At 31.7% G+C, this 14240-nt stretch overlaps 2 protein-coding genes across 2 annotated transcripts in view; one reads left to right on the top strand and one right to left on the bottom strand.

Annotated features, from left to right (window-relative positions):
* Nucleotides 1-14240, bottom strand: part of LOC107454778 (clavesin-2) — a 356878-nt gene that overhangs the window by 60953 nt on the left and 281685 nt on the right. The gene's annotated exons all lie outside the window — the stretch shown is intronic.
* Nucleotides 1-14240, top strand: part of LOC107454783 (alpha-tocopherol transfer protein-like) — a gene marked incomplete in the record, with an annotated part of 42293 nt that overhangs the window by 16393 nt on the left and 11660 nt on the right. Inside the window, 2 exon segments of the mRNA XM_071185270.1 lie at nt 11256-11484; nt 13452-13697. Of these exon segments, the coding sequence (XP_071041371.1) occupies nt 11325-11484; nt 13452-13697 (406 nt within the window).

Below are 14240 nucleotides of genomic sequence, written 5' to 3'. Positions count from 1 at the left end.
TACCATGCCATTTATTAATTTATACTGACTTTTTTTTAAATTTCTTATTTTATTTGCTTTTACTAACAAACTTAACTGGATCACTACGTTAATTAGCGACAGCTAAAATGCTATAATCAGAAAATGTCCCCGAGAACTTCCTAGAACAGCCGCTCCCATTTTTTTTTCCAAATGGAACACTAATGGATTAGCCTTCTTGTAGTGGAACCCAATTTTTTTTTCTTTTTAATGGCGGGCCCTTGGAACTGTTGTCCTTTGGCCACAGAAAGTGCCAGAACTGCTAAATATCTTTTCGTTACCCAGTTGGCACCTGTGGCGAAGCCACGGCGGCGGAGCAGCATCGCCCACGTCACACTACCACAACCCGATAAATCAGCTGATTATATCCATTTATTATCTTTGACTATAAAATAGATTTTTTCTCAGCTACATATTTTTGGTTATGGAAAATTTGCTGGACAAGTGGCAAAAGTATTCGAACTCAAACGAAGCTGTCGAGACCGAGTCATCTGCACCAGGAGAGTCTTGTGAAAAGATTTCGGATCGTACTTTTTAAATGATTGTTTGGTAAGACAATTATACCGAATTTACACAAATTTAAATTAAATAAAGCAGTTTAAAAAATTAAAATATTTTTAACATTCTTAAAAATTACAGAATTTTTTATTATAATTTTAAAAGTATTTATGATTATGTGAATAAATATATTCATCGTATTTCACATGACAGATCAAGGGGGTTAAGGCCTTATGTTGAAACTTCCGCACAACAATTAATTTATTTTTTAATTATTATTAATTATTTTATTTTATTTTTTATTCTATTAATTTTAATATTTTTAATGATATGAGGTTCATTAAAAGTTTTACAAATTTCAGTATTAAAACATCTTCTTTGTCACCATTTTAGAATTTTTCTGAGAATCCATCCCTCAAAAAACTGAAATAAAAGTACTATAATTAAAAATTTCTAAAATTGATATTTTATATAAAAGTAATTTTGTATAAGTCCCGCAGGGAACTGATAGTAAAGACAAGTTTCCAGTAGAACACCGAAGTCATGCATCACTGGCTCCGGTCAGTAAACGGATGGGTGACCACTTTGATCAGCCTGCGTAGGGATCGAGGGGGCTCGGTATCGGTCCTCATTAAACTGTTCTACCGTAAAGCGTTCGACTTCGAGCACAGGTAGTCAGACTACCAAATCAGGGGAGCCATCCCTTCTGCAGAGAATCAAAATTGCGGTGGCATGTCTTGGGATCATCCTCAGTGATGTTTCCCAGACCGTCGTAAATAACCCATTGTGCAGCTCTAGAGCGACGTAAATAAAGTACCTACCTACCTACATTGGTATAAATTGAATTCTCAATTCAATTTTTTAAAATTTAATATTGTAATTATGTCAAGTAAGCAATTAAAGTAAAATATAAATACTAAAAGCGTATTCTGCATTAATAAAGCAAGAAAAACGACTTTATTTACTTATTATTTGTTATAGTTTTTAATTTTACTCTTTTAATATTTTGCATATTATGAATTTAGATATGTTATGAAAATTTTTATGTTTCTGAAACCAGATTTTAATGAACCTTTACTTTCATACAACTCACACTGGAAATAATGTATGATTAGTCATTTTATAATGTTAAAATATATCTTAAATATCAAACTACTTCACTCTTTCTTAAATTTAGTGACAATATATTGAGGCTATGCATTTAAAATGAATTCATTAGTTTTTCCCCTATAACTTTTCACGTTAAAATGAAATAACTGAATTCAACAATAACTAACCAACAAACTAATATCTTTCCATGATAACCATTCAAAACGTATGTAACAGTTCTTTATAATTTTCATTTCAACGAAAACCCTGATTAACGGGTTTCAGAAATTTCCCAATGTTCCAGTCAAAATTTTGATACCTAGCTTCGTTTAGTTAATTTCATTCAGTTAGCTAAGGCTGATTAAGCATTGTATTAACCTCCTATGTGGTGGATGATAATTTTTGTGATGAGTGGCAGTGAGTAATGATAGTAATAATTAGTAATGACTTGTAATGATAACTAATGCTGACAAAAGGAACGCAGAACAGAACGCTTTCATAAGCGATTTTCATTTAATTTTATAGCTAGCGTATTTTACAACAGCAGACCCAATTTTGGGTTTACCGATATTAATGTACAACTCCGTAGCCTTGTAATTTTGAACCCAATCCAGAAGACAAGTTATATGAGGAGGCTCTGTGGTGACAGTCCAAATTTAGGTTCAAGTCTTGGTTAGATGAGTGACAATTTATGCAATATTCTTCCCCTTCTGTGCAGTTTTCAACACTATGGCCTTTGTAGCCGCATTTCTCACAATAACAATGAGACTCTGTACCGGAGTTTTGATGGTGTCCAATTGTTTGGCATTTTCTGCATCTGAGTAATGCTAGTCTTTTTTTGATGGTGCACCTATGAAGTCCAGTGAAAAATGTTGAAGTCTAAGAAGTGTTGTGGAAAGTCTATGGTTGACTCTGATGATGATGTGACGCTTTGTGCTGTCTCTTTTATGGGGTATGTTTTTAGTTAGTTTTATGACATCGTAGTTTGGATTAAAATCTCCATTTATCTTTATTACGTCAATTACCTCGTTATCTGTGAAAGTCGTGGGAGTGTTTAGTAGGATTAGTGAGAAAAGCTTTACATTCTTCTCTTGATATTGTAGACCAGTTTTCTGTAACGTGGTTAGAACTCTTTCTTTTTGTTGAGTATTATGGAATTTGAACTCTAGCATCTTACTCTTTTTGTATACTTTTTTGATTGGTAATTTTGGTTGTTCCTGGATGAGCTTCTCTAGAATCTCGTTAGTGGGGCAATCTTCTTGTTTGACGATTATAGGTTTGGGTGGTAATTTTGTTTTTATAACGTCAACTTTAACCATTGAGCACATCTCTAATTTCTCAAGTCTTGTATTGATGATTTTTAATTTCTCATCAATTTGGTTTAATGAATTGTAGGATTGATCGTTAGTTGCAACGTTAGTTCTAACATCTTCGAACTTTTTTCAAGGAATTTATTATAATTTTTTTCCTTATTATTAGAAAGTTCTAAATTTTTTTTTCTTTCTTTCTTTGCACATTAGACAGGGAAAATTCAATCTTTCAAGCCGAACAGTTGGCAATCCTTGAATGCATTTAAATATATTAAGAGCACTGAAAACTTCAATAATAATGATAGTTATATCATCTGGTCAGACTCAAAAGCATCAATACTTGATTTTGGCACAAATAATAGAATTTCTTTTGATATTCAATAAAAACTTCAACACTCATCAATCAAATTTCCTGGATTAAATCACACAACAATAGAGTAGGTACCCGTTCCTAGGCAGGAGTGATCTGGACTAGTGACCAAGTCCTGGGCTATATGGTTAAGGGTTTTTCATAACCTAGGTACATGCTCAGGGCTTGGAGGAAAGGGAAAAAAATAAAAGTTATATGGAACCGGTAGCAAATACTGCGGGAAAGCGAAAAAAAAACATGTTTTGATTTTCCGGAATCCACGTTTCTCAGCCGAATTACTTTTTTTTCTCTTGATCAAATTACCCTGGGTGCACAAGTACTCCAATCCCTAACAGCACGTCTCAACCGCACAGTACCGTCATTAACTCCAAATCTCAATTATTCATTAACCTAGCAGTGCTATGTACAATAGATTTCCATTAAAATTATTAATAATTTATTCTCATACCTAATTATTACAATAATAAGTTTGACTTAATACTCAACTCATAATTACCATTATCAATACTGTATTACATCTAAAATTACACTTTATATGTGTAAATATTACTGTATTAATTGTAATGACTAATTATAGCTCCTATATGTAACTGTTGCCATTTGCCATTAATGATAAGCTATTTTCACTTATAAGTTATATTTATCTATGTACCTTGCTGACAAAGCTCAGCAATAGTATTTTCAATAATCAATAGTCTTCAAGTGTTTATTCAGTAATCTATTACGGATAGTGCTTAATAATGTATAGTAATGAGAAATGATGTTTTACAATATTTTATAGTATTATGTTTAACAGTGTATAATAGTGTAGTATGGTAATTATGTATAATAGCGTACAAATTTGTTTACAATATACTTTAATTTCAACTGAATAACTATATAAACACTGCACTAAAATAAATCCTAAGAAAGCTCCGTCTAATCTTTCAAATAAAGTTTGACTACTGGGCCCCCAGTTATCTCAATCAACAATCTAATTTTACTCATCTTCTAAGTTCAATCCCTAATTCTGTAACCTCCACAGGCTTTTCCATTTAACACAAGTGATGCTGTTTAACTATAAACCTTAACTGATTAAAGCGTTTTTAAGTGTGTCAGTTTCATCTAATTTGTAATTTACTTTCCATGTATTAATCATTTTCCCTTTCAGCAAGCTCAGACAGACGAGCTTTAGTTAGTCTGTAGGGTTGTAGGATTGGGCACTAGGTGCGCAGGACCGCACACGTTGTTTTGCACAGTGGCCATGAAAAGCCGCAAACCAGCTTCGCAGGTCGGCAGACCACCTGCTGTGTCCAAACATATCTATAATGTCTTATAGGCGAATAAAAGCATATTTAAATCACTGGGTTTCGATTAATTGTATGGAGCATCAAAGAAATGAGGAATTTAATCCCTAGAACTTAGTAGGGACAGTTAAGCTGAATTGTATAGAGCATAAAAAAATGAGGAATTAAATCCCAAGAACTTAGTAGGGATAGTTAAGCATGGTTCAACACCATTGTTATAGATGGTGTCCTTGTCCGTATGTTGGTGTATGCCAGAATCAGGATAGGGTAATTTTATAATTATTGATCTCATAATGACTCAACCCGTTTGATTAAACATTTTAAGATACAATTTCTACAATTATCTGCTCAAAGTTCAGGTGCTGAAAACAACTTCATTTTACTTCACGATAACTATCATAAGCATATATCTTGCAGCGCTCGCATCTGGTGTTTCGATAATTAACCGCAAGCTTTAAACACCCAACCTCAATGGCCATATTTATACCCGATAAAACATATTTGAAGAAAACTGGAAGTTAGAGTATGGAAACCTGTCATTAAAATTAAAAATGAACTAAAAACTATAACGGTGAAAGAAAAAATGAGTTTTGATCTAGAAGTCACAATAAAAAAATTTGTTACATTTATTTGCAGATTTATAAAAGTTATTGTGGATACCAAATTATACTCTACTAAACGTTAATTTACCAAAAAATTAGAATATTTATTAATAAGCGGAGAATTTTTAAAAGAGTACGATAAATTTTGTGAAATCTAATTTTGGTTACTTTTTATTTATTGATTTCTTAAAAAATAAAATTTTGCTTTAGTTTTAAAATATCCCAGTTAATTTTCCTAAGAATGTAATATCTTATTATTAAATATCTATTCTGAAATATTCATTTTAATTAATGGACAGAACTCTATCTCATTGAAAGTCATAAGTGTACGAACACTTTTGAGAGGCACTGTAGTCGGTATTAATTTTTAAAAAAAATTGAAATAAGTTTTAATAAGTACTACAATTATATGCTTCATCACTGGTTAATTCTAATACTAGTAAGTTGCATTAGTATTACCCAATATGCTTACGGTGTTATTAATTATTGTATTATTCCTATCAATCTTATAATACGCTTTGATCATCGTGTTTAAAAAATTATTTTTAATAGCTTATTTATAAAGTTTTTGCGTTTAGGTAGTTCTTTCCTTCTTTCCAATTAAAATCTTTTCAAACGAATTTTAGAATGGTTGAGTTTGTTTAAAGGTTTATTAAAAGTAGGTTTTCCTTCTTTCCAATTAAAAACTTTTTTAATTAAGTTTAGTAAGGTTGAGTTCTTTTTAATGTTTATTAATAGTAATTTTTCCTTCCTCCCAATTAAAAACTTTCTAAATCAATTTTAGTATGGTTGAGTTTATTTAAAAGTTATAAAAAAAAGGCATAGAGTTGATGGACGATGAAAATGTTTTTAAATTGTGTAGTTCACTTTTTTGTGAGCGTATGAATATTAACGTTTAGTATTTTTCAAATTGTTAAAAAAGAACTGAAGTATACAGCAATACACGTTTATCATCATCTGCTAAATCTGCGTTTGTATTATTAACTTAAAGTTTTGAGCTTCACAGAAAAAAGTTAGATAAAATAAATTCCAAAATTTTCCTTAAAATTGAAAATATATTGTTGGATAATGCATTAAACTAAAAATATTTTTTTCAATTTTTGAATAAGGTAAGGAAAAAAATTAGTAGTCTGTCCTGCCTTTTTACAAATCTATAAAGAAACAGTCCAGATGCCACTTTTTCTCTTTCAAAGTGTTTTTCTTACAAAGATTATAGCCCGTCTTAAGATTTTATAGTTTCAGCATGAAATATTTGAAGATAGATTCACCATGCATTTATTACGTATCTCTAAAGTGCTGCCAATTTTTCTATGATTTAAGAGGGAAAATTTTCTAGTTATAGCTAAGTTTATGTTTCTATAAAATGACTTCCTGCTTTGCAAATTTAATTTACAATTATTTTCTTTCACTCCACTACATGTAAATGATTCAAAAATTTATATGAAGCACCACATTATTCTTGCTTTCCCTTAATGAGGATTTTAAAATACGGCCAAAATTGCTAGATGTTCTAAATGCTTTTGTCATTAACCGGTTAACGCCCAGCGTCATATATTTAGGACAGTTCCTTTTTTCAAAGACATTCATTGTGGTGGGAAAATTTTTTCAGTATTTTCATTTATCTGGGTGAATTAAAAGATTCTTAGATTCCACAATAATTTAGTTATTTCTGATTAGATCTAGAATAATAAGGAGCAAGTACTTTTTGATCTATCAAAGACTTTTTGAATGCTCTAATTGTAGAAAAACCAATTAATTTCGATAATATTTTATACCACTTTTTCCATAAAACCACTTTTTGTATCATTTCAATATATAATTTCGGGACAAAACGGGTTAATTGTTCACGACTATAAATTGTTTTGCAAAAATGCATCGTAGTTGGGAGCCTTGTTTCTTTAATTAAGACAACCCCTAAATCAGAACTTAACAATCTGTATACTTTAATTTTCTTCCATTTTCTGTGTAACTAAATTCTCATATTCTCAGTAACTTCTCAGTAACTAAAACAGGTTGAGGCTATTCCGAATCATATTTTTACAGGAAGGAAACAGTAATAGAATTTTTTAAAACAGATTTATTTCAAAAAAAAATAGAATTTAAGTTTTCTTCATCTTTTGTTTGTTGAGATGGGCACCTGGGCCGCGCAGCGGCCCCTATCCCATTCGTCATGTTTGTTAAAATAGTTACGATAGGAATTTATGAGGCCAGCAGTCTAAGCAGAGATGCCAACTGCTCCGGACAAGCCAAAATAATTAACACGTTCACGCCGGGAAAAGTGAAAATACTGGTACGGGAAAAGAGAAAATACTGGTAGAAGAACTATTTCAATATTAGATAATGTTCGGGAGGAGTTAATCTATTCTCAACAATAACGATTCACTGTAAGGAAATTTATCACGGCGAAGAAGCAATTCAATATAAAAATTGCATCCGTTAAAAACAATTGGTAGTTATGGATTTTTATTATTCCCGGAAAAAAACTAAAAAAGGAAATTTATTGTTACCAGTTTTTACTCCGGTGTACTGCCAAGAAGAGACAATCTAGCGTGACCCACCGGTGGGTCACCCAGGCGTGAACGTGTTAAAGAAAAAACGGCAAATAACTACAAAGTAAATTTTCAAATATTTGACTACTTTTGAAAAGGTATAGCATGACATAAGTACTAAAAAGTGGTGAATTATATACGCCTAAGAATTATTAAGAAATAGAGGTGGATAAAAATTTACTAAATTGAATTTATTAGACCAAGAATCACAATTGATAAACTACCACTTGAAAATATATATTTGCTTACTGGAGCAAGTAGGCATCTCTGTCTACGTGGTGGCCGTTAGCTAAATTTAACTTACTTCTTTCTTTTCTTTATTTAAACAAAACTGGGTGCTTAGGCCGCGCAGCGGCCCCTACCTCATTCATCATGAAAATTATATACAGTGAATAAAACATTTTGAATTAAGTAACAATGTGGTAACATTATAATAAAGTAACCATGATTAGAAGTATGTACAAACTTGATCGGAGAATTACATTAATTGCCATTGAGAAATGAATACAGGCATTATTAGATGGATATACATGAAATACGAGCTTAATCTGTGATATTTACATTAATTGCAGTAGAAATTTGGAATTGAGCATTAAAAATTGATGATAGCACATATACAGAAAATCGGGATTCAAAATCATAAAGATTCTACATAAATTTTGCAAAGTCTTAGTGGCGCTATCTAGCATGTTTTAATGATTTGTGGTAGCCATAAAAAAGTCAAGCCGTTTACTTGTGAAATAATAAAACAATGAAAAAATTCAATATGACAAATTGGCGTTTTTACATAACACTAGAAATATTGATGGTAGACTTAAATTAAAAATAAAGATAAAATATGATTTGATATGTACAATAATTGATTTTTGAAAAATGAAAGACATAATTGATGAATATAGATAAATCATACCTTGATATATGATAAAATAACATATTTGGAGAAAATGCAGTAAATATATTTTATCAGAGAAATATTGCTCTTTAAATACAATAGAATTTGCAAAAGAATTTAACGTGCATAAGTTAATAAATATGTATGCATAAATTGGCTATATTATCAGAAAATAATGTAATTTAATTTAACGTAAGTAAAAGTCTGCAGTGAAAAGTTCAGTGAATTTAACTTTAGAGTCTTGAAAATAAAAATGGAACTCACTGCGATTGAGATGTTTCTCCGATGATCCCCCGCAGAAGGCGGAGCACTTCTTCATTTTTGAGCAATTCCTGTAATTCTTTGATTAATGACACTAATCGGTGAGCAAGTTTAGGCGTCAAATTTGATGTTGCTCGAGGGCTCCTTCTGCTGGGGCGGGTCTCGCACCCAGTATAGTTGGCTGTGTGGCTTTTGTAACAATTACAGCATTTTGGAGGTGTTGTTCTGTCTTTGTTGCATTCATGAGACCTGTGGTTTTCAGCACATTTTACACACCTTGCAGGCGCATTGCAGTGGCTTTGCGTATGTCCATAATTTTGGCAGTTGTAACATTGTGTAGGTCCTCGACCTCCTCGAAATCTTTCGATTTTGATCGGAATCTGCTGTATGTTGTTGACTTCGAATATTCTTTGGTGATTCGCCGTTGATGTTAGGATTATGAGAAAGAGTGGAAGGAGCCGATAGGCCTCTCCCATTCTCTTCTTAAACTGCACTATTTTAAAGGTTTCAACGTTGTTTTTCTGTAATTCTGTATTGATGGCATCTGTATCAAAGTCCACAGGCAGGCCACGGACCAAAACCTTAATAAATCTAGCTTGCGGTGTTATTTCAGGTTTGCTGGGCGGATCCCGTACTTTGTCGGTATCCTCCTTAGGTTTTGTTGTCGGCAAGATAGTGACGTCATGTGTTGAGTTATGTTGGCTAGAAGAAGGACAGCTGTTTGTAGACATGAGTGTAGAGTTATCTACAATTGTTTTGACTGCATTTTGCTTTTTCTTCTTCTTTTTTCTTTTCTTTGCTGGTGGTTCTGTATTATTGTTGATATTGATGTCCGTGTCAGTTTCTGTATTTGGTGTTGTATTCAGGTTTTCATCTTTATTTTCCATGGTTATGTCGCCAGTGCTTGGATTAGTTTCAGTCATTATTGATTCGACTTGAATGGATTTTTTATTCATCTCCTTGTTTTCTTCTGCTTGAATTTTCCTCTTCCATCTGACGTGATAAGCTGCATTTGTCAGTTTTAGGAAGTAATTGTATTCGTAGTCTCCAGGGTAACTTGATCTTATTTGAATTAGCAGTTTGCTAAGTAATTTATCTAAACGAATCGGCTCCTCTGTATCAAACTGAGTGTAAATAAATTTAACTTTCTTACTTACTTTATTTAAAATAAATTGGGTGCCTAGGCCACGCAGCGGCCTTTAACCCATCCATCATGAAAATGATACAGTGTATATAGTCATTTTGAGTTATATGATAGTATGGTTACATAATAATATTGCCATGACTAGAAAGTACAACTAGATCGAAGGTTTACATGAATTGCAAAGAAAATTGAAAATTGCCATGATTAGATAAATTTAACTTTCGTGAAAGTAAACTTAAATTTATCTGTTTAAATTACTTTTGTTTAGTGGTGAACAGTATTATTTTAAATCAAATTTATTGAAATATAAATACTTTAACTTTGCTACCAATAAAAAAATATTTTCTGAAACTATATAAAGCATGATAGTCATGCGTAGTCATTGTATAATGATACATACCCAGAGATGCCAACTGCTCCGGACACGTCAAAATTGTTTAAAAAACGGTAAATAACTACAACTAAAATTTGCAAATACTTGACTAATTTTACTTGTTTTTTAAAAGGTTTAGTATAACTTGACTATAACAAAGTGGTGAATTATATAAACCTTCGAATTCTTTAGAAATAGTGGTGGACAAAAACCTAATAAATTGAATTTATTAAACCAAGAATCGCAATTAATAAACTACCACTCGAAAATATTTATTCTCTGTCCGGAGCAAGTTGGCATCTCTGCATACCCTCCAACTGATGAGGATTTTGAAAATAATTCTTTCTAGTGGAAGCGAACCAAAGTAGAAATTTTTAAAGCAAATGGATCTCTCATAAAACTTTTATCAGAACTTATGAATCTAGCCATATGGCCTGCACTTTTATAAGTAATAGTGGACAAGTTACGCTAAAATTAATTTTTTTTTAAATATTAAGACATTAATTTTGCTACCGTCTGAAAAGAAGATTTCTGAAACTACGGAAATTTCGTAGCAGTTGGAGGGTATGAATGATAGGTAAAGTCGCTGCATTGTAATACATGCTTGAAGCAGAGATGCCAACTTGCTCCGTTTTGCAAAATAGTATTTTCTTGCGGTAACAAAATGTAAGTTATTTTTGGTTTAGTATTTTTAATTTTAATTAATTTTTCCACCACTAAATATCAAAAATGATAAGAATCATATAACATGCAACCTAAAAGCATTAATTAATTGGTTACTGTTTTTTTAAACTAGGCGTAACTATGCTGATTTTACAAGTTATACTATATAATTCGCTACCACTTAATTAAAACTTTTCTAGAGAGCGGAACACTTGGCATCCCTGCTTGAAGTTTTCACCTTTCGACTATCTTATTATTAGATATCAACTATGGAAAATAGCTACGACACTATGATGGCGGCTAAAGGTTTCCTGCCTTACAAGATGGGTTACCTGACTGATTGGATGGCGAAAAAAGCAGAGGAAGAACTAAATGAAACTGAAGAAAGTCGTGCACAGGCTCTCACAGAACTCAGGAGATTGATAGCAAGTATGGTGTTGAAGAATTTTATTTTAAACGAAATATCTCTTAAGTTATCTTTTCTCAAGAAGTGCTCGCACTTCCGATTAGAGATAATTTTGAAATTTCATCATTAGCGAACGGGAATTATTTTTTTCAACTGAATTTTGCACATACGAAGCGTTCACTTCAAGATTAATTTGGAAGTGATAGCTGATTTAGTTACTGATTTTTAAATTTTTTAAAATTTTTTCTAAATCTGGCAATCCTGTTACGAAAATATTTTTTAAATCATTCTTGAAAAATTTCCCGTTCGTGTAAGTACATTTGAATTCGCTACTCGCTTCATAGATTTTGTTTTATTCTGTTTTTTCTTTTATTTATTTTTTTCTGTTTTTACGTGTTATTTTTACTTATTGTGTTCTATTTTATTTGTTGTAATTTTTGTAAAAAAATTCTTAAGTGCTCCTCACACTATTGTATTAATATATTTTGCTTTGGCTATATTGGTACAATATCAGAAAGTACTCTTTCTTGCAGATATAATCGTGTGGGCTGATAAAAAGTTTATATATTTTATTTTCCGGATTTTTTAAAAAAATTTCATCCTTTTTTTTCCCCTGTTGTTTGTTATTTTTTTTATTATTATTTTTCTTCCCCTCCCCTTTTTCATATGTCTGTAATTTTCCTTTGTTTTATCTTCATTTTGAACTATATATNATATATATATATATTTGTTGCAATCAATCACATAGTTGTGGCTAATTAAGTGGTTGTTCAGGTTGAGTTAAAGTTACAGCTTTAAGACCAGGGTTTATTATTACGCTAAATCCATTCTTGGATTGGATTCGATTGGATGCCTACAAGGGACGTCACATGTGTGTGTCCAACTTGATTGTCTGGCCCGCGCGTGATGGGCAAGAAATGTATTCTTTCGTCGCTAGAGGGCGCCTCTCCATTGTTAAACTACATTAGCGTTTGGAGTGTAATTTTCTTTTCATTTATCTGCATTTTCTTAATCTAATGTTAGTTTTACGTTTCTGAATAATAACTGTAAATAATTGCCTTTTAAAAAAAATCCAAAAATATCTACTCAATAGTTATTTAATGATTTTGAGTCTAAATTGTGGCTCTCGCTTTGGTATCAATTTTAATGAATGGTATTATATCAGGTATAAATGGAAATCACATAAGGCACTCTGCGTGAGTGTTTGGAAACGTTTCGTGAATCTATTACCTTACTAGGTCAGGGAAGAATTACGTAATTCCTCATCAAAGTGTAACTCATGATATTTTTCATATATTTTCGTGACGCAAATATGTTAGTATATCTGTTTCACTGGAATAAATGTAATTAATGAATAATTTAGTCACTGATTTTTAACTATTTGAAAATGTACAAGATATTTTCTTGGTAAAAATGCCAGCGTAGCACCCAAAATATTCAAATTTTACCGCTTTCTAGCTCGTATTTTTAAAATGACAAAATTTGGCATTAAATTATTTCCTTTTTAAAATTGTGTGACAAAGGCATTAATAATACAAATCTTATTTTTTGACCCAAAACTATGAATTTTTATAATTAGCCTATCTAATCAAGTTTTCATCGGCGCTAATACCAAACTTCTTTCTTCGAAATGGTTCTTTTTGCAACACTACAAAATGTTACGAAAGCATCAGCGATGATCGGGCTAAATATATAACCAGTTTTCTTCATGATGCTAAACATATATTTATAATGTCGAAAATAACTAAGAAATTGAAAAACGGTTGACTAAACGTATGTTCAACATTCAAATAAAAAAATTGAATTGCCTCTATTATTCTTTACCATAAAACATAGAAAAAACCTACTATAGCTGATTTCTGGTGCAATAGCTAAAATGATGTATGAATATTATTCTAGCTGCTTTTCTATTTAATGTCTCTTGATTTTTTTTAATGATGCATATTATAATTTCTAACCTCATATCATTATTCAAATATGTCCATTGCAGAAGAAAGAAACCTGGAAATTTGGACTGATGACTCTTACTTGCTGCAGTTCCTACGAGCAAGAAAATTTGATCCGGAAAGAGCGATGGAACTCATTCACAATTTATATACAATGTTTAAGGACAATCCTGATATATACCCTAAGCAACTTGACACGAGCATAGCAGATACTATTTGTGAGGCAGACGCTGGTGGTGCCTTTCCCTATAGACATAAAGATGGTGGCGTCGTCGTTTTTTTAAAAGCTGGTGAGTGAGAGCAACATTGTCATTCATAAATTTTTTGGAATTCTTCACAGCACCATTTCCTCTTGAAGTTTTGTGCTTAAATATTTTTAAGATTGAGATTGGATTAGGATAAAAAGGAACTTATTTAGCTTATTAACTAGATTGATAATTACTAAATCTAAACTAAGAGAAAAATGAATTCCAACGAAACGCATGATTTGTAATATAAATGGAGATAGATCTACAACAAAAACTATGGCCAGGCTGAGAACCAATCACCACAGAGGCATGAAGATCGACAGAGAGGGTAGGAAAGTATATAGGAATTGTAAAAATTGCCCAGATACACAGCTGACACCATGCCACATCTTTGAGTGTCCAGCAATGAGTGCTAATCTGAGAGAAATAGGAGTCTTGCCGTCATTGATTGACCTTTATGACGATAACATCAAGCAAATCGCAGAAGCAGTAATCAAGACTCATGGAAACATTTGATTCGGCTATGTCATAGACACGACGAAAAAAAACTAGATTGATTTGATTTTTAAATCCCTTTTTTTCAAG

This window comes from Parasteatoda tepidariorum, chromosome 9 (genome assembly GCF_043381705.1).
Source record: "Parasteatoda tepidariorum isolate YZ-2023 chromosome 9, CAS_Ptep_4.0, whole genome shotgun sequence".
Classification (NCBI taxonomy): Eukaryota; Metazoa; Arthropoda; class Arachnida; order Araneae; family Theridiidae; genus Parasteatoda; species Parasteatoda tepidariorum.
Note: the sequence above shows the minus strand (reverse complement) of the source record. Positions and strands in the feature narration are given on the sequence as shown.